The sequence below is a fragment of the Myodes glareolus genome, chromosome 5 (genome assembly GCF_982192425.1).
Source record: "Myodes glareolus chromosome 5, mMyoGla1.1, whole genome shotgun sequence".
NCBI classification, from domain to species: domain Eukaryota; kingdom Metazoa; phylum Chordata; class Mammalia; order Rodentia; family Cricetidae; genus Myodes; species Myodes glareolus.
In genome coordinates, this window is record NC_142030.1 from 34,824,164 (window position 1) to 34,845,878 (window position 21,715).

At 45.4% G+C, this 21,715-nt stretch overlaps 1 protein-coding gene across 1 annotated transcript in view; it reads left to right on the forward strand.

The window, feature by feature from the left end:
• The window catches only part of Frmpd2 (FERM and PDZ domain containing 2), a 112,206-nt gene that overhangs the window by 43,772 nt on the left and 46,719 nt on the right, over window positions 1–21,715 (forward strand). Inside the window, exons 14-16 of the mRNA XM_085687840.2 lie at window positions 5,996–6,181; window positions 11,125–11,281; window positions 17,625–17,829. Of these exons, the coding sequence (XP_085543966.2) occupies window positions 5,996–6,181; window positions 11,125–11,281; window positions 17,625–17,829 (548 nt within the window). The remainder of the gene's footprint in view (window positions 1–5,995; window positions 6,182–11,124; window positions 11,282–17,624; window positions 17,830–21,715) is intronic.

The following is a 21,715-nucleotide window of genomic DNA, read 5'->3' on the forward strand; positions in this document are numbered from 1 at the left end:
ATGGTTCTCTCTGCAGCCACATCTAGTGACCAGAAGGGATTAAAGTTACAAGGAGGTATTGGCAAGGGTTTAACCCACAAAAGGAAGGATTTTTCATCACCCTGGGCAACAAGGAGAGGCTTCTGGTAATAGGCAACATTAGAAATGATCCCTCAAAGGGATAGGATCTATTGGGCTAGGCTGGGTGACACAGGGTCTTGCTTTGGTCTTAAAGAGACATCTGTGATACTTTCCTCTGGGCAGGGAGACCTCATAGATGACACAGAGAACAACTGAGGCAGAGAACTGGGCTGCAAGCTGGGCAGAGCTGTCAGTCAGGAAACTCCTTGTGTGCAGCCTTCTGAACAGTTGTCAGCACAACAGTGTAGGGTGCAGCTGTCAGCACAATCATGTAGACAGTGACTGTCAGCACAGCTGTGTAAGGTGCAGCTGTCAGTGCAGCTGTGTGGGGTGCGGCTGTCAGCGCAGCTGTGTGGGGTGCAGTTGTCAATGCAGCTGTGTAGGGTGCAGCAGACAGCACAGCTGTGTAGGGTGCGGCTGTCAGTGCAGCTGTGTAGGTGTAGGGTGAAGTTGTCAATGCAGTTGTGTGGGGTGCGGCTGTCAGCGCAGCTGTGTGGGGTGCAGTTGTCAATGCAGCTGTGTAGGATGCAGCGGACAGCACAGTTGTGTAGGGTGTGGGTATCAGCACAGCTGTGTAGGATGTGGCTGTGGGTGTGACTGTCAGCACAGCTGTGTAGGGTATGGCTGTCAGCGGAGCTGTGTAGGTGTAGGGTGAAGTTGTCAGTGCAGCTGTGTGGGGTGCGGCTCCCTTCTGTTCTCTCATTTCTCCTCACCTCAAAGCAGTGACATTTCAGTCTCTCACACCGAGAGCACCCCAGTGATGAATGCTTTACTTTTGCTTCATTACCTCTCCTTACTGTTGGTCAGATGTTGTGGTGAATGGAGACAAGGAGCATATGTTCCCTATCCTTGGTGGGTCCCAGGTCTTGAATGACAACTGTTTATCTAGAGGTGGGCACACTGCGAGAGATGCTCAGAGAGAACGGGACCAATGCCAGTAACTGGTGGGATGAGGCAAGAGCAGCTTCCTTACAGGGGTATGAGCAAGGTGTATGCAATGGGGAGAATTTTCTAGAAACAGTTCATGCAGCTGGACCTTCAGACTTGGGGAACAGTTTCCAAAGGACACATGGGAATACACATTTCTGTGTATCTGAGCCTCCTAGGCAGAGTCAAAATATTCTGTGCATGTGGTTTTTGTTGTTGTTGTTTTTTGTTTTTTTGTTTTTGTTTTTGCTTTTAAGGAGTTGAGTGCTTTCCAGATGAACTGGGAAAGCAAGGTTTTGCCTTTACTTTTTGGCCAATCACCCAGGAAAATGGTCCCCAACACCTAGCACGGGGGCAGTCTGCAGCCATTTCCTTGTCTAAGTCTCACCAGCAGCATTCACTGAATTCTGCAGTCCAGGCTCATGCACACTCCCTGTCAAGAACATTCCCTTGACAAGGGACGCAGGAGAACTCAAGGTTGTTGGGTGGTAAATGATTGTGGGACTAGAGAACTGGGTTGAGATATAGGATTTCACCCTGCCAAAGACAACTGTGAGATGAACGCTGCCTTCAGCCTGTCCCGTGCTGGGCTCTGCCATGTTCCTCCCCCCTCACTGGTAGAACTTTGAAAAAGTGACTACAAAAATATCTCCCATCTTAGAAGAAAAAAGCAAAAGACTGTTTCTTTTCTTCCTGTCTTTCACAAAAAGCATTGGGCAGATTTTGTCTCATTTGCCTGCGGTGTGCATTCATGTCGAGACACACTCTGCCTCCTACCCTTCTCTTTGGTGGCATTATCACAGTGACTAATGCTGCAGGCTGCTTGTTCTTGGTACAGAGAGCTGAAGACAGAGTAAGATTTGCACCCCCAGAACACTCTGGAAGCATCCGTGTCACTGATGAGTTGTTAAAGTCTTTTCCCTTCCAAAATATGGAAGAAACCGTTTCTTAACCATGCTGCCTCAGAGAGTGAGCACACTTACATTTTGATATATTCATCCTTCTATCTGTATTTATATATGTATATGCATATACATTTACAAGTGGGCATATATTATATAAGTACTTCTATGTATTCATATAATCCTGCATTGCGAATAATTTGAAAACTTACTTTGAATCAATACACACTCCTCTTCAACACTGTATTCTTTGCCGTACAAATAGTCCCAAAATACAATACGGCATTTAGTATTTTTCTGTGTCCATCATTGGCTGCATTTATCTTTCATTTATTAGAGGTGAGAATCTCAAGAGTGGAGTCACATAGGTGGATAACAGTGTTCAGTTCAACCACTGATGCTACATTTTGTTGAGGCATCTTGTATTCCACTCATCTCTAGACATTTGTTGTCCCTCTAACCAGCACGTCAATGCCAGTGCCCTGGCTTCACAGAGCCCATTGCAAAGCCATTATACCCCAAATAATCACTTGGTATTTAATTATAGCTCCTCTAGGCTCTTCTTTTTCATAAAAAGAGGGAACCATTCTCAGGTGGCTGCCTGCTGGCTTGGTTTACGGATGCTGTACTCTGCCAATTCCTTTCCTCCTGCTGGCAGCAGACTTGGCGACAGCCCAGTATGGGCACCACTGAGCACCTCCCTTGTTCTGGAAGAGTCACAGCTGTCTGAGTGTGTGAATCCCTGAACAACCTCTTCCAAGTTAGCTCACCGTTTTCCAGACATCCTCAATGCTAGACCTGTTCCCACTCAGTTAGGGATTGGGATGTGATAGGAAAGCAGCTCCAACAGTTGGAATCATGTTGGTTAAATTCTGTATTTTTTCTCTCCTTAGCATTCTAATGAATGCATTCCCCGGGTGCTGTGAGCATTTTGTCCTGCACTTCCTTACCCTATCCCTGCAAGTCTGCCCCAAATTAGGAAGAGAATTAGGAGGAACATTTGTCTTGTCACTCAGCACGTTTTCCTGGAACACAGTCTCAGAAACGGGGCTGTAGGGGCCAAAGCACACGATTGCTGTGAACTGGGAAGAACAGTCCGCTTGTGGCCCGTAGTTTTCAGTACAGCAAGGGGCAGTCAGGACTGCACGGCTCCAGCTTCACTTTGCTCTCTGCTGCTGGGAGAACAGGAATCTGTGGCAGGATGGGTGAGGAAAGGCACCGTGGAGGACAGGAGACAGATAACCTTATTTCACTTTTAGCAGATTGAGATGCCCCAGAAGACATTCCACCTATTTGTCTATGTCCCCAGTCTTCAGGGACACTCTGAATTTTAACTGTTGAGAGCGAATTCTCAGAATCAAACTGGATCCTCTACTGAGATTCCCATTCCTGCCTCCAAGGAATGCAGGCAGGTTACTTAGATCAGTTGGATGATCTGTCTCTCACATATAGGAGAATTTATTTCTGAAATATTTTCTAAGCTCGCAGAGTCAAAAGTTTGAATATCATATTCAATAATAGAAAACTGTTCTGGTATATGCAGTAAAAAGAAACTGAAACTATTGTTACCAAATTGAACCAGCTAAGTATAGCCACGCAGACTCCGAAGTACTATCACAAATGGCTAGTCTCATAGCCCTGTACCTTTGTACATTTGTTCCAACAGGGCTTGATATTTTAGGCATTTACATCAAGAGGGACAGAAAACAGAAGCTGGCAGCACATGGGTAACTCGAGCATATTGGAAACAAAGGGGAGGCTGAATGCCCTCAGCAGCCACAGCTGGCGAAGCTGTGTGATTGTGAATGATGAACTTTAAAACAGACAACGAAGCCTGGGCAGAGCAGCCACTGATTCTGTTCAAATGCCCTGTAGCTGCTTAGTGGAGAACAGTTCTGCTCTCTCACCCAAGCACGGTCCTGATGTTGCTTGGTTGTGTGGCCAAACAGGACTTATCAACTGGCAAGGAATGAGAGGGAGCATGGAGATTCTTCAGGCACTGTGGTTATTGGGTCTATGCTTTGTGAAAGCGATTACAGATTTAAAATACAGGAAAGGATGGAATTTCTGATGTCAACAGTTGTTTTCTTTGTGTTTTGTTATGTTATTTTTGAGTCTCTCTGGGGTCTGGGCAAGCCGGCCAGTGATCCTTCTCCTTTGTATCCCCAGAGGAGATTTCCCAGAGGAGAACATCCCCAGAGTTTGCATTTCAAGCACCCACCACACCCGGCTTCTTACATAGGTGCTGGAGATGAAACTCAGGTCTAAGCCATCTTCCCAGCCACAACAGCTACTTTCTTTGTGACTTCCTTAGACCGAAAGAGCAGAAGAAACACATGCTCATTAAGATGTTGGATTTTGTGAAAACCAAAAACAAGGTTTCTTTTCAGCTGAAGAATTTGAAGAAATTGACCTGCATAGACAAAAACAACAACAAAAAGTTTAATCCACCCGAGTTCAACTGACCTTTCTGTGCCTCTGCTTTCTCCTTTGGAAAAAAACAGCTACACCTTTGTGTTATGATTGCTATGAAAGCTAAATTAAATGCGAATAGAACAATACCCACCTGTGCTTGGCAGCATGTGTTATCAGTACTCAAGTATTATAACCCTTTCAGAATAATTAAAAAACAAAATGAAACATTAATGCTAAACAGTTAACAAAAAGGTTTAAGAGGCATTTTATTTTCCTGGTATTTTTTTTTTAATTGAGACAGGGTTTCTCTGTAGTACTCTTCCTTCCTTCCTTCCTTCCTTCTTTCCATCCTCTCTCTCTCTCTCTCCTTTTTTTTTTTTTTTTTTTTTTTTTTTGAGCCTGTCCTGAAACTCGCTCTTATAGACCAGGCTGGCCTCAAACTCACAGCAATTCGCCTGCCTCTGGCTCCTGAGTGCTGGGATTAAAGGCGTGTGCCACCACTGCCCGGCTTCCTGGTGACTTTCTATTTCAGTGCTTCAAAGCAATGCTCATCCAATTCCTTAACAGCGCACCTGCTCAGTCATGGGTATTTTAGTACAGGTGTTCCGGCGTTTTTATTGGGTGACAGTGCTGACTGTGATGATAGTGGTGCTAACAATGATGGCAGTGTCTCTTCTAAGCTAAAAGCGGGAGGCTCAGCATCCAGACATCTGATCAGAATCTCACAGAGAGACAGGGCATTTGCAGGCTCAGTGGTGACTCATCAACGAGAGAGAGGTCAGCAATGAACTTAACGAATGATTAGTAAAATTTCTAACTGGTCTCTCTCTATGACTATGCCTGGGGACGAGGAAGATCGCATAGACAGGACATAGAAGTGTGCTGAGGATAGAGATACCGCATCAGATCTCACCAGAGAAGCCCTTCTGAGAGGCTCTTCCATGTTTGGAGCAGGCAACCCTTTCTGTAGTTCCATCTGCATCAACCTTCTGATGAGGACTTCTTGACCATGTGACGACTGTTCAGATGATCAAACGTTTGTGTTGAGTTCATGCCTAAAATTCTCTTGAGAATTCAATTGACCTGATATAGATACCAACTTTAATTGACCCTGGGCCTCTTACAGAAATCAATCCCCAAGCTTGGTAAACTGAGGCAAGAGATGGGACTGTGGGGATCCTAAGGAGGCATTGTTGAGTGGAAAGACAGCCTGGAGTGACAGGCATTTCCCTTTCATGAAAGTTGTTCTTGTCTCAGCCTTAGCTTTTGAAATTAGAGCATGAAAAGATGGGACCAGATGATTGACCCAATTGGGGATGTCCCAAGAGAGCCTGAATCATAAGAAACACTTGTTCCCCATCTTTTTTATCCTAGTGTGTCCTTTATTTATAAGAATGTACCCCAAATGTTCTTTTAGGCACCCAACAAATAGAAGTTTATTTAGGTTAAAAAAAAAAAGAAAGAAGAATTTCATCATATCAAAGGTGTAGATGTTTCAGAGTAAAACTGTCTATCTGGATGTTTCTTCATCTTATTTGCCAACAATGAATCTTTTCCACAAAAGGGGTTGAGGGGCATGATTTTGAACCAGTCAACTCGTGGGTCCTAAGATGGCGTTTTCCTCCATCCAGGTTGTTCAGCAACTCCCAGAATATGGAGTCCTGGTTCACCGAGTTTTCCCAGAGAAGAAGAGACCAGATGGGGAAATGGCCTTGGGGGTCTGTGCCAAAGGTCTCACAGTCTACGAGGTGAAAAACAGGCGCAGAATCGCCACATCAAGGTTTCCATGGAGAGAAACTGGGATGATTTCAACTCATGTGAGTGAACTCAGTTGATAGCCTCCCTTTCCTTAGCTCTGTGGCCCTCTTCAGTGGCAGTGGCGACGTGGATCCATCTTGGCATAGTCATATACAGCCTACCATCCCTTAACCTGTATTCTGGTACATTGTACATTGACATATTTGGGAGAACCAAAAAGACCAAATACTTCAGGGGGTGGGGTTAGGGTAATCACCAGGAAACCTCCCCTTTTTCATGTTCTGTTGCCAGCTTTCTGACAAGACTCCATAAACAGCCCATAGCCTAAAATGCTACATTTTCCTCCACGCCTTCTCCTTAACCTTCTGTCTGAGCCCATCTTTGGCCAAAGCAAGGACGAGTGGGATCCAGAGGAATAGAACAGAGTAAAGGTTGAGGAGTGTCTGCAAGGTTTGGAAACATCTGCCTACGGATTGTTTCTCCTCTGTACATAACGGCTCCTGGTGTGTCTTGGATGGACTGCAGGTCCCCTGGCAGACAGTGTCGAATGACCATTGAAAAATTAAAATGTGTAATCCCCTCTGAACAGTCAACTTTCTGTATTTCAAATCATATTAAAAGCCCCTTTCCTGTCCAGTTTCCCAATTTAGTTTCTATCAACTTGGCACTGGGACCTGGTAGCTGACTAACCCTGCCTGTCCCAGGGTTGTCCAGGTCAGTATTTATGTTTTACTGAAGATTTCACTTAATACAAAGTTCTTTGCCTTTTGCTCATACACTTTTCAGTTTTTTTCTATTTATTCTCCTATTGTTTAAATTTTTCTACTAGTTAGATCATTATTTTTATTATCTGACATTAGCATTTCCTAGGTAAAATAGTTGTTTTTATTCAATTTTTGAATGTTTCTTTTATGGACTTTTATCTTGATTTTTGAAATTAACATTGTCAATGTATGAAATATAATAGAATCATATATACTAAATGCAGTAGTACTTTTGAAACATGAAAAATTTTGAGTCTATAAAGTTCAACAGTCCCCATAAATTTATTTATATATATACACACAAAAAAACTATATATTTAATTTTAGAGGTATTTGTTTTCTCATTACCAGGCCAAAAAATAAAAATAAATAAATAAATAAAATCTGGGAAGCCATCAAGTTCACAAGCTCAAAACAATTGTCTCTTTAGGATTCCCAGACCCTGATGCTCCCCTTTGCCCTTGGCACGGATGGGCGATCTTGCTGGGAAATCACCCTGTGCAGTAATTCTGCTTCTGACCAGTTAAGAATCTTCCACAGAAAATGACTCTTAGACTCTTTGTGCTTCTGTGAGTAGTGAATGAGCTCCGAGGATCCTGAGATCAGTTTAGGAAGCTAGCTTCGGGTTTGGTTTGCTAATAGCTGGAGCCAAGATACTTCAATCACACCTCATTCTTCTTTTCACCCTGCAGGGAAGCAGCCCTGGAATAAGGATGTTATTTTCAAGGAGTGCAATCCCTGGCTGCCTTGGCTTCTATGTATACTTGATTATTCAATCAAAAGCCATTCTATCTAGAACAAGGAGCCTAATGGTGCTGTTAACGTTGGGGTTTTCAAGCATTAGTACTAATATATGGAGATAAATGCTTGGAACAGAACAGACTATACAGGGCTGCACATGGCCGCCTTTAAGTAAAAGATACAAAATGGCAAATAGAAGTTACCTCACGGAAGGGAATGTTGTTTAGAATAAGAAAATGAACCTCAAAAGTTGAAGATTTTAAAAAAGTGGGTGAGAGGACATTCTTTTCAAACAGTGCAAATGTCAGAAAACCACTGCTCATGAACTTCCTGGTGAAACTTGTAACTCTCTCTTTTCAAATTTAGGGTGGCATATTCTTTTCTTATGTTTTTCATATGATAGCATTTTATAATGTCGTTTTCTCTAGAGAGAATAGAATACAGTTTAACATATCTTTAAGTATGGCTGCGGTAGACTAGGTAGAGCAGGTAGTTTGCACAGAGAAATGCTTGCTCCTTGTGGGTTGTTACATGTTTCTGAGCTGCAAATGCAGGGATTATTTGTGTGTTGGGGAGGGGTGGTGTCCTGGAGATGATGCTAAAGCCGAACACTTAGTAGGCTGGTGTTCTACCCCTGAACTGGATCCCAGTCCCAAGTGCTAGCAATCTAACAATAGCATCCTACTTGATTCCTAGTACAAATTCCTGTGGCCTGATTGGGTGTTTTTGAGAGCTAAATTTTGTTTTCAATTTATGTAGACTGTGAAATTTGCCTCAGTGCAGCCACTGGCTCTGTACATCTCTGCCCCCCTCCTAGGAGCTCAATATCATAGCACATGGTTAGTTTCAAGTGTTTGCTGGTCCTTGCTCCAAGACCTGTGTGTTTTGGCCTGATGGGAGTGCATTCTGAGATGCCTTACGACAAAGTGGCCTTTGTAAAAGATAACTGCAATTGGCGTAAAGACAGATGATCCCGGCTCTAAAGCTGCCTCCACTCACTTCATTCTGATTTCCCTTGGAGGGGTCTGCGCCCAAAGTGCCCAGCACTGCCCAGTGGGAGGGTCAAATCAGGAAGGAGAGTGTGCTTTTCTCCTCTCACTACTTATAAAATATAATACTTATAAAATACTTTTAAAAATATAAATAAATGCAGAAGTTTTATTCTGGTTTAGAGTCGCATATGGCTGCTTAGTTGTGCTGCTTACAGCTAGTAGTAAGGTAGCGCAGTCTGGCAGGAGAGCTGGGTGGGGTGAAACCAGCTACATTGTGGCCGGAGAGCAAATAAATCAAGAGAGACTGGGGGAGGGTCCTAGTATCATCTTCAAGTGCATGCCCTGATGACCTAACTTCCTTCCATGTGGCTCCACCTCCTAAAGACCCACCTCCCGATTGTGCCCCTCTGGAGACCAAGCTTTTACTTAGCAATGCACTTTTGATGGCTGTTTAAGATCCTGATCAGAGCAGATCAGGCCAAAGGAGGGTCAATGGTCTTAACCAACTACTGTAGAAACGTTATTTTCTGACATTACCAGAACGTGTATGCACGTAGCCAGGGCTGCTCCCAGGAAACGTGTGACCAGGCGAGGGTGCTGAAGCTTCAGGTTCATGAGCATCTGCCCGTGTCTGGAAGGATGTAATTGCAAAGATGTAGGGAAACAAACAGGCGAGCGAACAAATGGACTGTGAATAAAGTAACAATAGCAACAAAACTTATGGGTAGAAACAGCTCTAACATGGGAAAGGGACGCTAGGAAATAAATATGGTGTTGGGAAAACACCTAGACTGTGTGTACTACAACCACAGCGGGCTTAAAAGATTCCCAGGTTTGTGCTAAAAGTCCCGAGGTTGGAGTTATATACCCTGATTGTGTCCTTATTCTTGCCCTGGGGCAAGTTAGCTGTGGTTATGAATTCCATGAAGTGAGGTTTTTCAGGGTGATGGTAAGCAGACATAAACCCCTACCCTCCACCGTCAAGGACATCATCAGACCTATGCCCAGAAACAGAGTGGGTACTTCGTTTTTTCTCAGACCCCTTCAGATTAGTTCCATTTTGCTGCTGTGATAAAATACCACAGCCAAGAGTAATTTATAAAAGAAAAAGCTCAGTTGGGCTTAGAGGTTCCAGAGGGAAAATCTCTGAGGTCAAGGAAAGCATGCCTTGTGGTAGGAGCAGGGAGCGGGATGGCCACGTCTTTCATCCACATGCCGGAAGCAGCTGAGAGGGAACAGGAAATGGGAGTAAAGCTGTGAAACTCCAAAGTCCATCTGCAGTGATGTGCTTTCTCCAGCAAGGCTTCACCTTCAAAAGGTTCCATACCCCCCCCCACCCCAAACAGCATTATCAATGGGGAGATCAAGTGCACAAATGCACAAGCCTCTGGGATGCGTGTTTGTGTGCACTTCACGGGTGTGTGTCTCCCTTTTCATATTTGTTTGACGATAGCTATTAGATTTTATTTTTATTTAATTTGATTGATTGATTGAGACAGGGTTTCTTTATGTAGCCCTGGCTAGACTAGAGATCCACCTGCCTCTGCCTCTTGAGTTTTGGCAGTAGAGGAGTGTGGTACCACACCCAGCCTGTGGTGCATTCTGAGAAGTCTAGATCTGTGTCTAGATTTCAGGATTTCAGTTCGCATTTAGGGTAAAAAAAATAATGGTTTCTCATTCTGCAGACATGAAGACAAGATGTATAAATGCTCATGAAATTCTTAGCATCTCTGTGGGGCCTTTTGTCTTGGCTAGGATAGAAATTTTAAAAGGCGAAAGTTTCTTACAGAAAATAGGCACAGACCTCCACTAGGCAGAAGAGTCAGAGACAAAGGCCCACATTGCAATTCATGGAGAAGGCTTTCTAGTCTCGTGCCTTTTCCAGACAAGGGAGGAGGCTTCCAATGTGCATGCGCCACTTTGCACGCTGCTCAAAACACTTCTGTATTTTTGTTCTGTCTTTCCCTTGGGGAGCTTTCGCTATACTAATGTAGTAGAATGAGGCATAATGAAGATCCAGGTCAGTTCTCTGTCAGTTTCTTTGCTGCCTTGGTGTTGGCTGGGACTGACTACAGCTCACTTTCTCTGCTGGCTTATTACAGTACAGCTGCCTGCTTGGTTTCTGCCGGCTCCCTGTCTCATCAGAGCAGGAGGCTTGGAGCTTGTGCAGTAAAGACAATGGGGTGCTTGCTGGCCACTGCACAGCGCTTGTGAGGACGACCTGTCCACGGACTCAACTCATCTTCTTTCCGCCCAGCACACTCCTTGACAATAGCAATTAAATGATAAACTTCTGGCTCACAAATGAAGGAAAAAAATAAATAGAAGGATTTTGTTTCCATTGTCGAAGAAATTGGACCTTTGTTGGGCATTCCCTGCCCTGGACTTCCAGAACTATGTTGACAATGAACTGAGAAGCTGATCATTTATTGCTGTTTACATACATGCAATTCCAGGGATGGGTGAGGGTGGTCAAGGTGCTAACTCTGTGCTTGCTTCCTCCAGAGAAAAAAGTTCACCATCACCAGCAGCATCACTGGGAAAAAATATACCTTTGTCACCGATTCCGCCAAGACCTGTAAATATTTGCTGGGCCTCTGCTCTGCCCAGCACTCCTTTCATGCCCAGATGGACTTAGAGCAGCCGCCTCGTCTTTCAAGCGGTGAGTGTATATGGTATTAGTAACACACAAGCAGACAACTTGTTCGTTCATAAAATAATTTGTATGAAAAGATATAGTTGACCCCCAAAGGGCTGGAAAGTCTGAAATCATCACCAACAATGTCAGGAACACAATAAAAATGAAGTTTAGATTTATAGATTTGATTCTCAGAATTGACAAAAATGAAAATAACACTAGGAGGACAAATTAATACAATCTTCCCGGAACTCAGCTGGAGACTCTCCTCCCTCTCCCTCCCCCTTCTTCCCTTTCACTCTCCCTTCCTTCTCCCTCCATCTAACTTTGTAAAAACTGAAAGGAGCTCTACATCCCTTTGAAGTCACAGTTTTACTGTAGATGGTTATCCTGAGGAAAGGAATGCAGAAGCTGATGGCAGTGGAACTGTCCGTGGTACAGGACTGAGTGAGGAAGGGCGAGAGAGGAGACCTGAGCACAGTATTGTGATGGACAGCTCCACCCTTCGGTCGGGGGTGGGACCCCAGTCAGGGCTACTACAGAGCAGTTAAATGGTAGCAGGAGCAACCTAGAAATTAAACCTGTCATCTTGCTTAAGTTGGTGATTTTTGTTTAAATATGAATGGCTTGTGTATGTATATTCATGTGGTTAATGTTCACATGTTACAAAACAAGAAATAATCATGTAAGAATAATGTTACATGATTTTAACACAAGTGCAAGGCAGTGAAGCCTTGGCTACGGAAGTGGCCTGAAGAGCCCCTGAGAATCAGTCGAGTGCCACTTACCAGCTGCGTGGCTCTGGGTAGCTCACATCCTCTCTCTCCTGAGAACACACTGAGCATCTCAGGTCTGTGCTGGGCCCCAGCATGGCAGCATCACGTTTCTATCTCCCTGCCAAGTGCTCAATGTTCTGTGACCATGGTGACAGCAGCTTCTACCTATGGGTTTTGTTTCTGTTCCAGACAATACACACAGAGGTCTCGACACTGGGCTTTAGGGTCCAGTGCACGGCCCGGATGAACTGGAAAACAGGATCTGAGTTTTCAGAAATAGACGCAAACACAGAGACTGAGAGTAACTCATGGTCTGTAGCAGAGCAAACCAGTGAATGTGTCTCTGAAACCATGGACTGCTGGTTTCAGAAGAGATGATAAATGCAAACTCATTGTACCTGACTTTCCCGCTAGCGCCGAGAAACTGTATGTGAAGCACTACCAATACTGTTCTTATGGCCTGATTTCAGGGACTGTAAAATATTTATATAGACGTTTTGAACTCACTTGAAATTGGTCCTTCCAGGCCTATTTCGCTCCTAATATTCTGTTTTCTCAAATGTCAAATTCTATCGTCTTAGTAGTTTCCAGGACTCTAGCATTTTATTTGTACTAAAAAGACTCGCATAACCAATCCCCTCTTGCCTGTTAAGACTCTCTGTGAGAAGCCCTCTGCAGATACCATTCTCCACCCACCCCACCCCCATGTGTGTATATATGTGTGTGTGTTGTGCCTGCACATGTGTGGACATATATGTGGAAGCCAGAGGACAAGCTCCCAGGCGTCTTTCCTCAGGAACTGTCTACCTTGTTTGCTGAGATAGGCTCTCCCACTGACTACCTGGGGCTGCTGATTGGGTAAGGTTGTCTGGCCAGGGAGCTCCAGGGATCTGTTTGTCTCTCCTCGCCCCCAGCCCCTGCACAGGGATCGCAAACATGTACCTCTGTGCCTGTCTTTTCTCTGTTAGTTCTGAGGCTCAGACTCAGGTCCCGGAACTTGCAGGACTGGGCAGTCTCTCCAGAGCCCGGACATCACTTTCAATGCTGCATGGAGGGGAGAGCTCCCTACCTCTCCCAGTCCCCAGACTTGTTTCTATGACCTGTCTCTCCATCTACTTTCCTTGACATGATCTTTATCCTATGCAAATGGAACCATCTCTCACTCATCCAGAAAACCGGAACCTAGACCAACACCTTCCTTTCCTACCCCACCGGAGTACTGCCACATGCTCTTGGAAAGGCATCTGCCTGAGATTCTCATCCTGTTGACTGCCTTTCAGCCTTTGGAGTGGCTTTTCAGTTCAATCATGTTCTCCCCGCTAAAGCTTGTTCATAGTTCCACACTGACAGCAGAGACAAACCCCAAATTCTGAGGGCACTCTTTCCAGTCTGGCCCCAGCCTTGACTTCTTTCTTGTCTTGTTACTTCTCTTTTCTTTCCAACTGTCCTGCATGCCAGGATAATGGCTGTGGAAAACCACATCCCAGTCTTCTGTGTCTTGGTGCTCTGTGGCAGTGATGGTTAATATTAACCATCTTCTTGACAGGATTTAGAAATGCCTAGGTGACAAGCCTCCAGGCATAGCCATGATGGAATACCGAGATCAGGTTCAGCGAGTGCAAAGATCCACTTTAACTACAGATAGCACCATTTCCATGGGCCAGAGTCCTGGGTACAACAGGAGTAAGAAAGCAGAGCATCCACAGTCCTTGCTCTCGGCTTTGTGCTTGTGGAAGCAAAGTGATGGGAAGCCTCATGCTTCTGCCGCCACGCCTTCCCCACCATGACAGACTTCCCCTTGGACTATGAGATGAAATAAAGCTTTCTCCATTAAGGTGTTTTGATCCGGTGTTTGGTCACAGAAAAGAGGAAAGTAACGACAATACAGCGGCCTCCACTGTGGTGCTTTTCCTAACCCTCCTGGGGTCAGGCTACCAAGATAAGTTCACTTCTCCTAGAGTAAGTTAGAGGTCACCTCCATCTTGAAGCCTCTCTGGATTGGCTCTTCCCAGATGATTCTTGAAGGTGGAGTGGATCACTGCCTCCGTTTGCAGACCTCTGTCCTTTCACCTGTGACGCTGCTATATTCAGTTGTGCTTCCATCTGGGCTAGACGAGGAATTTCTTGAAGGTAGTGACAGTATTGCCCAGCCTTCCCAGCTCCAGTATTGAACAGAGGCATGACAAATAAGAAGTGATATACACATGCTTTTTATTGTATGTATTTATTAACTAACTGATTAATTTAGAGACGATCTTGCTGTGTAGTCCAGAGTAGCCTTAAATTTATGATCTTCCAGCCTTAACCTTTCAGGTGCTGGATTATAGGCTACAGAGTCTGTCTTTAATACCTGCTTCTTGGATGTATGGATGGATGGGTGGACAGATGGGTGGATAGATGGATGGATGGACAGACGGAGGGACTGACAGATGGATGAATGGATGGATGGATGGGTGGATGAATGGATGGACAGATGGATGAAGGGATGATTTGTATGGAAATAAAATGAATCATTTCCTTTTGATATAGATTTTTCAATATCGCAAATGCGACTATAAAACATTACTATTTTTTTTTCTGGCTTCCATGTCACTCCTTAACCTCAGAAGTATAACTTTGGGTAACAAGCCAGGGGATTTTTAAAGCCTCTCTGTGTTTCTGAATGTCATTCTAGAATGCTGGATCTCCTTGTCATTCTGATGTTATTTATTTTTTATTTTTCATTCTCGAAGAGTACATGCCATTGTATTTTGTGTATTTGTTTGACAGGTAAAAATGATCTTTCATTGTGGCTTTGTTTTGCTTTTTTGATGGGTGAAAAGTTGAACATTTTCCAAATGTCTCTTAGTCATTCTCCTGTGAATTGTCTTAACAGGCACTTTATTTCATAGTTATATTTGGATCCCTAGAGAGAAATACAACCACCAGCTCCTACAAGCACACAGTTCCAGGATTGAATCAGGCAAGATCTGTCTTCACTACCCAGTGAGCTGAAATCTTTTCTCAGTCCTTCTTGTGGGCATGTCTTGGGTTGTGGGACGTGCTTGGCCTTTCTCTGAACCCATGCTTGCAGGAATGCTCTTGTGTCCTCCAGGGTCTCACTCAGTGACTTTCTCCTTGTGGCTTTAGCTCAGAATGCCTCTTGGGTATTCGGGATGCTATAACTAACTTGGACTTGACCTTTAGTATCCAGACAGAGTCAGACATTTCTCAGCTACTTTACTGGTATCACAATTATATTGTGGAGTCACCCATAACCAGAGGACAGACACTGCCCTTTTAGCATGCCAGTGTCTTTGGGACATCCATGGCAACCCTTCCTTCTAATCCTGGGAGACCAGCATACCTGGCTCTCCCGCCTACCTGTTGGTATACTTGTACAGCACCATGGAGTATAGGCCTGCTGACCCTGGTGCTCCTGCTGACTCTATCTCCTTGTTTCTGGTCTCTGTCCTGGGCATGGAACATGCCTGGTGACATTGGTGTCCTGCTCTTTTTGAGTCTGTCCTGCTGAGTATTAGCCTCTGTGGTCTCCATCCCTCACCTTGATGTGTGGCTCTGTCCTGTACACTAAGGCCTGCTCAACTCCCAACATTCCCTGGGCAGATAGTTCCTGAAGAATCAGGCATGTGGGACTTTCACTTCTCTGCTCCCTTCTGTGAGTTCCCTTCCCTAGGGAACAGCTGCTTCCTGGAATGCCGGTCTCCGTACAGTCCGCTTCAAACCACTGAGCCTCTCTGGGCTAAGACTAGCCTCCCATTCCTGCCTAGAAAATCCCTACCAGGTGTTAAGTACAAGATCACTGTTCCTTCAGGACTTGGTAGGCTGGGAGTACTTATGTGAATCTTTGGTGCTACTGTCTGTGGCTCAGTGTCTGTACCATGTGCGCTCTCCAGTGTGGGCTGTGGAGCCGCTGGACTAAGTGTGAAACCTGCCCTCTTACTAACCAGCCTTTGGACTGGTTAGTCCAAAATGATATCTATCCTCAAATTTTTTATCTGTAAAATGGGTACACTATCCACCCCAGAGAGTTATGGTGGGGACCTTGTGAGACAGTGGAAGTGTTAATGTTTGTCACTGATTGTCACACAGGACATGTTTAGTCAGAAGTCACTACTGGTATTACCTTCTTCCTGACAGGCCCAAGCTCTGGAGTAAGACTATAAAATCTGTGCAGAAGCTACAGGACATATTCAAATGACTTACATCCCCCTATCCTTTCTTGCTCACTCTAAGAAAGGAGAGATTCCACCTTCCTCATACTCACAAATTCTCAACGAGAAATTTGTTTTTCTAGTGACTAACTTGTTCAAGGGTAACAGCCCCGGCAACACCAGAAAGAGAAAGGACCAGAGAAAAAGAGCCAGACAGAGAAAGTCTACTTATGTAGTTAAATGTTCCTCGCCCTGTCCTTGCAGGGGTGTTTTATTGAGCATTCATATACATGGTACCACAGATATAAACACTTCTACCTTCGATAACCATGTCACATATACACACATCACATGTATACAAAGATAACTGAAAACTGTGCATTTGATACACATTTCTATGTACACCTCTACCCACATGCACCTGCAGATACCATGTACTTACATATACATCAACACTATACATATACAACGAAAGAAGGAGGGGGCATGGATACTGAGTATGTGGATGCTGTTATACACTTTCCTTCCTGGTTTCAGTAGGGAGCGAGTGACCAAAAAATAGTCACCATTTTCCTTTCTCCAAACATAAATGAAAGCTAGGTGTGGTGGCCCGTTCCTATAATTCCAGCACTTGGGAAGTGGAGGTAGAAGGATCAGGAGTTCAAGTTTGTCATGACGATAAAGAGAGTTCCGGGCAAGCCTGGACTACAAGAGACCCTCTCTCAACAATGAAACAACAAAATGAGCATGTAAAACCCCACAGCAGTGCAATAGATGCACTATTGCAATAGATGTTTTGAGCAAGGCCTTGCTGACCTAAGAGACCGTTTAATAAAATCTCAATTTTCTATGAATAATGCAGACAGTAAAATGGGGCATTCCTCATCATCAGAGTCTCAACACTGGAAACATCTACTAAGCCTGTATGAGAAGGGGGAAAGGAACGCATCTGAGCGGAGGGTCCGCACTTTTAATGTGTGTTAATGTATCTGGCAGGGGACTCTTACGTGGACTAATACAGCTGTGTAGCGATTAAAGATTATATTCCACAGGACGAGCCTGACTTGGGGTCCCAGGTGCTTTGTCACTCTGTGAGGGTGACTGCAGAGAGAGGCGTGACCTTGCTGGAGCTTTCAGAGGCGCCAGTTAAGAGCAGGTTCCTGGCTGCCTCTCTATCAGCTACCGGGGTCATCTTGCTGCTCTTCTTAGGCTTCCAAAGTGTCTTTCATTAGTGAGTGCTGATCAGAAGGACTTGCATTTCCAGGGCTAGGCGCAGGAATTCCCCCAAGCTCATGGGAGGCAGAATGACAAGTCTCTCAGTGTGGAGAAAGAACTGGGAAGGAGAGCCAGGGACAGGAGGGTATGGTTGTATCAAGACCAATGACTGAAACCAGTGTAATCCTGTGGGTATGCCTGTCTTTTTCTCCCCCAATTCAGATCAGGATAAGTTTTTACAAATAGCCAACTTGAATTCCGCACACCAGACACAGGCCAACCCTCTCACTTGGATTCAGAAACTGTCATGTTCAGAAAACGAGCTGTGTGTACCCAGGTTGCAGGATGCCATGGGAGGCCGGCTGAGCACGTCTGTGGAGAACATGCAAGGAAGCAAGGAGATCGGGACAGAGGGGATTAAAAGCAGGTGGGTTTTGGTTTCCTTTAGAGTCAAGGCTGCCAGGCACATGGTGCAGCAGAATCGTCTGTACCTGAAGCATATTTAATGTCCATGGATTTGGATGCCAAGGGAATGTGTATGCTCACTGGGTTGTTGTTAACGTGATCCAGAGATTGACTGTAGACCACAGTCAATATGGTGATTAAGTCAATTGCCGTCAGACCAGGTCTCACACCCATATCCTTCTCTTCATACCTTCTGGTAGAGAAAGAGCTGGATGGTCATGGGAAGACGGAGAAGGGACAATTAGCAAATGCCAACAATCACCTTTGGACTATCATCATAAGCCAGGCACCACTCTGGGAGCTTGCTTCCCAACCCATGCAGCAGTGTGAAGTTGGTTCTTTACCATTATCTTTATTTTCCAGAAGGGAAACGGGAGGGTTAGGACTTACAGACAGCAGCCCGTCCTGGAGACTGTCCTGGGAATCCTGACATGATGCTTCTTTCCAGGATGAAGGCTTGCCATTGACATTCAAATGTGAAAGCAGGGAGCTCATAAATGCCGTGTTCACTGTAAAACAATGATCCATGCATTTAAAAATAGCCTAGAACTTGGATTACACTTACAAGGCAAGTTACAGAAATAGCACTGATTCCCAGGCTGTGTACTGAGGAGGGGGTGGGGTGGCAGGATCCGCTTTGGGGAGGGGGAAGATGAGTTATGCATCTGCTTCACCAGGAGAGAATGGATGATTCATTTGAACTGAAATACATGCATATACACAGATAGCTCAAAGTGATACTTAGAAAATTATTGCCCTGATTCTGCTGATGCAAATGTGCCTCACTTTGCAGTACAAAATCAATCAATAACAAGGAAGCAAAACTCATTCTGAGTTTCCCTGGCAAACCACCCCAAGTACAGTGGCACAGCCCAGCAGCCATATTGTTATTCTGCTTCACAACTTTGTGAGTTAGAAAAGGAGGTAGAATTCCACTTTGTGTGGTATTGAGGGCATCGCGATAGTCCTCAGCAGGTGCCCCCTGGATGGAGGTGGCTGGGATATGCTTCATGCTGGTGCCCTCTCACCCTTATCTGTGCAGCCTCAGGAGGCCCTTTCCATATAGGGGCTCTATCAAGAGTCTCCACTGTTCCTCTGGGCTCTGAGAATTGGGAAGAGCTTCCAATGGTCAAAACATACATTCCAGAGACAGCATTTCTTCACTTCACTGCTGTCCCTTCCAGGTTCATACGAATTCAAAGGGACTAGAAATGGGCCTCATCTCAATGTGTGAGTGTCAGTGGGTTCGTGGTGTCTTTTACCTGTTTCCCATTGGTTCACGGTATTTTATAGCACTGCTTTGTTTAGGAGCAGAAGCAGGACTGGGAAGTGTCAGCGTCCAGGGGTGCTTGCTGCCATGCCTAACAACCCAGGTTCTGTCCCTGGTACCCACACAGCGAAAGGAGGAAACCAACTCCTGAAGGCTGTCCTCTGACCTTTATATACACCGTAGCATGTGTGCGTTCCCACAAACGAATGCGCATATGTACGTGCGCACGCACGCGCATGTAATTTAAAGTGTAAAGACAGAGAAAATGCAGAAGAAACTACAGCCTTTTCAAGGCCCCTGTGCTTCCTCTCTGTTACTGTAGCAAAATTCCTCAGGAATGAACTCAAAAAGAAGGAAGGTTCATTCTGGCTCACGGTTTCAGTCCGTAATCAACGGACCAGGATGATTTTAGACCAGTTGCGGAGCAGCACATCACGGCAGGAGTACGTGGTAAAAGAAGCCAATTTGTTTCTGGAGGGTGCAAAAAAAGATAGCAAGAGAAAGGAACTGGGGTTGTCTATCTTGTTCTTCTTAAGACCTCTGGTAATGTTTGGATAGGAAGTATCTTTCAAAAATTTCATGCTGGGCAGTGGTGGCACACACCTTTAATCCCAGCACTTGGGAGGCAAAGGAAGGCGGGTTTCTTTGAGTTCGAGGCCATCTTGGTCTACAAGAGCTAGTTCCAGGACAGGCTCCAAAGCTCCAGAGAAACCCGGTCTAGAAAAAGAAATCATATACTGAAAGCTTACCTCCTGCCTGGTGACACTATTTTGGGAAATGCTGGAAACTCTAAGGTATGTGATTTAACTAGAAGAAGTAGGTCACTGGGGACAGGTCCTTAGGAGTATAGTTGTCTGCGTCTTGTCTGTCTCTCTCCATTTCCTGTCTGCATGAGGTGAGCAGCCTCTGCCACATGCTTCCACGATGCTCTCCTTTGCCCCATGGTGCTCAGCGCTGCCTAGGGCTGTGACTTGAAACTTTTACTGTAAGTCGTAACAAATTGCCCCTCCCTTACATTGCTTCTATCAGACATCACAGTAACACAGTCTGTCTAAGACAACCTCTTTCCAAGCCATACCTCTGAAGGGTCTACTTCCCAATAGACCCACATCGTGAGCCCTGCACCTGGGTTCTGGAGGACACTTACTGAAATCCTAGCAAGTGCTTAAGAAACATCTCAACAGCATGGCAGCCTTGAGAATGGTAGGGCTTAACAGTGTAGGAACTTTGCAGCATTGCCTGTCAGCCTGCCTTCTATCAGGAAACTGGGTTAGAGCCCTCCACTAAGCCTACCTCTCTTCTTTATATCAATGTTTGCCTCTGCATTGCTTTTCAAACGACCCATTTTCGTGGCCCCTAACAATTCATGTCAGGGGAGGTTACTGGTGACCTTTAGGCAAAGTGGGAAATCTCAGGACTTGCCTGAGTCTGTGGCCATCTGAAATACAATAGGAACCCATGGCTTGGGGCAGGTGGGGTTCATGGCGATGAGTCTGGGAAGGAGTGAGCAAGGGAAGGGGGAGCATTGGTCCAGGGTGTACATCATAGAAGAGCTACTGGGGTTGGCCAGGGTTCAGTTCCACCTGGTGTCTGAGCATTTGCCCTGAACTCTAGGGGAGAGGGTAGGAACCTGTCCTTTTTTTATGGTAGTCAGGATAGGTTCAAGTCCTAAGGCAGGCATAGGTGCCTGTACAGGCGGTGTGTGTTTGTGTGTGTGTGTGTGTGTGTGTGTGTGTGACATCAGGCCTTAGTTGGCAGGTAAGATTTGTATTCAGTTAGACAGAGGGGAGGAAAGTCATGGGCAAGCCTGAGTAGTGTCTTCAGCATCTATTGCATGCCTGTCCTAGGTGTCCTGGATACGTGCTAAGAATCTGGTGTTCACAGCACAGACAGGGTCAGTGCCTCCCGGTGCTCACAGGTAGGCAGAAATGACCAGTCAGGATGATGTGCGGATGAGCAGGTCATGCTGATGGCTTGATGAGCAAGGCATGTAGGCTAGAGTGAGCAGCTTGTGGCCCTGACCGAGGGGACCCAATCACTAGCGCCACTCACAGAAGCCATTTCCACAAAGCCTCTGCACTCAGGGATGTTGGCCACCTTCCTTTCTTACTTATCTGAAGCCTTTTCTGACTGCCCAGCAAGAGGCTGCTTCTCTGCACACTGGTTCCATTTAGGAAGCCCCTCGCTGTGTGTGCCCACCCCAGCGAGCACATGCTTTCAACCTTCTGTTCTAAACACAGAGACTCCCCAGAATAGCAGTGCGCCAGTTGTATCCTCCGCTCTGAAGGCGGAATGTGGAAGTTTTCAGTAAATGGATTTTGAGAGGCTGGCATTTTGAAGCGGGGGGGGGGGGGGAAGGAGAGAGAGAAAAACACTCTTTAATTGTGGTAAAATACACAAAGCATAAAATGTATCATCATTACCATTTTATGCCTTCTATTTTATTGTTTCATTGTGGCATTGGCACATTCACATTGCTGTCGGGCATCCTTCACGGGGTCTTCATCGCCCCACGTGGAGCCCACTTTCCCTCAGTACTTCCTCCCACCCAGCCTAACTCTAACACAGCCCTTGGTAC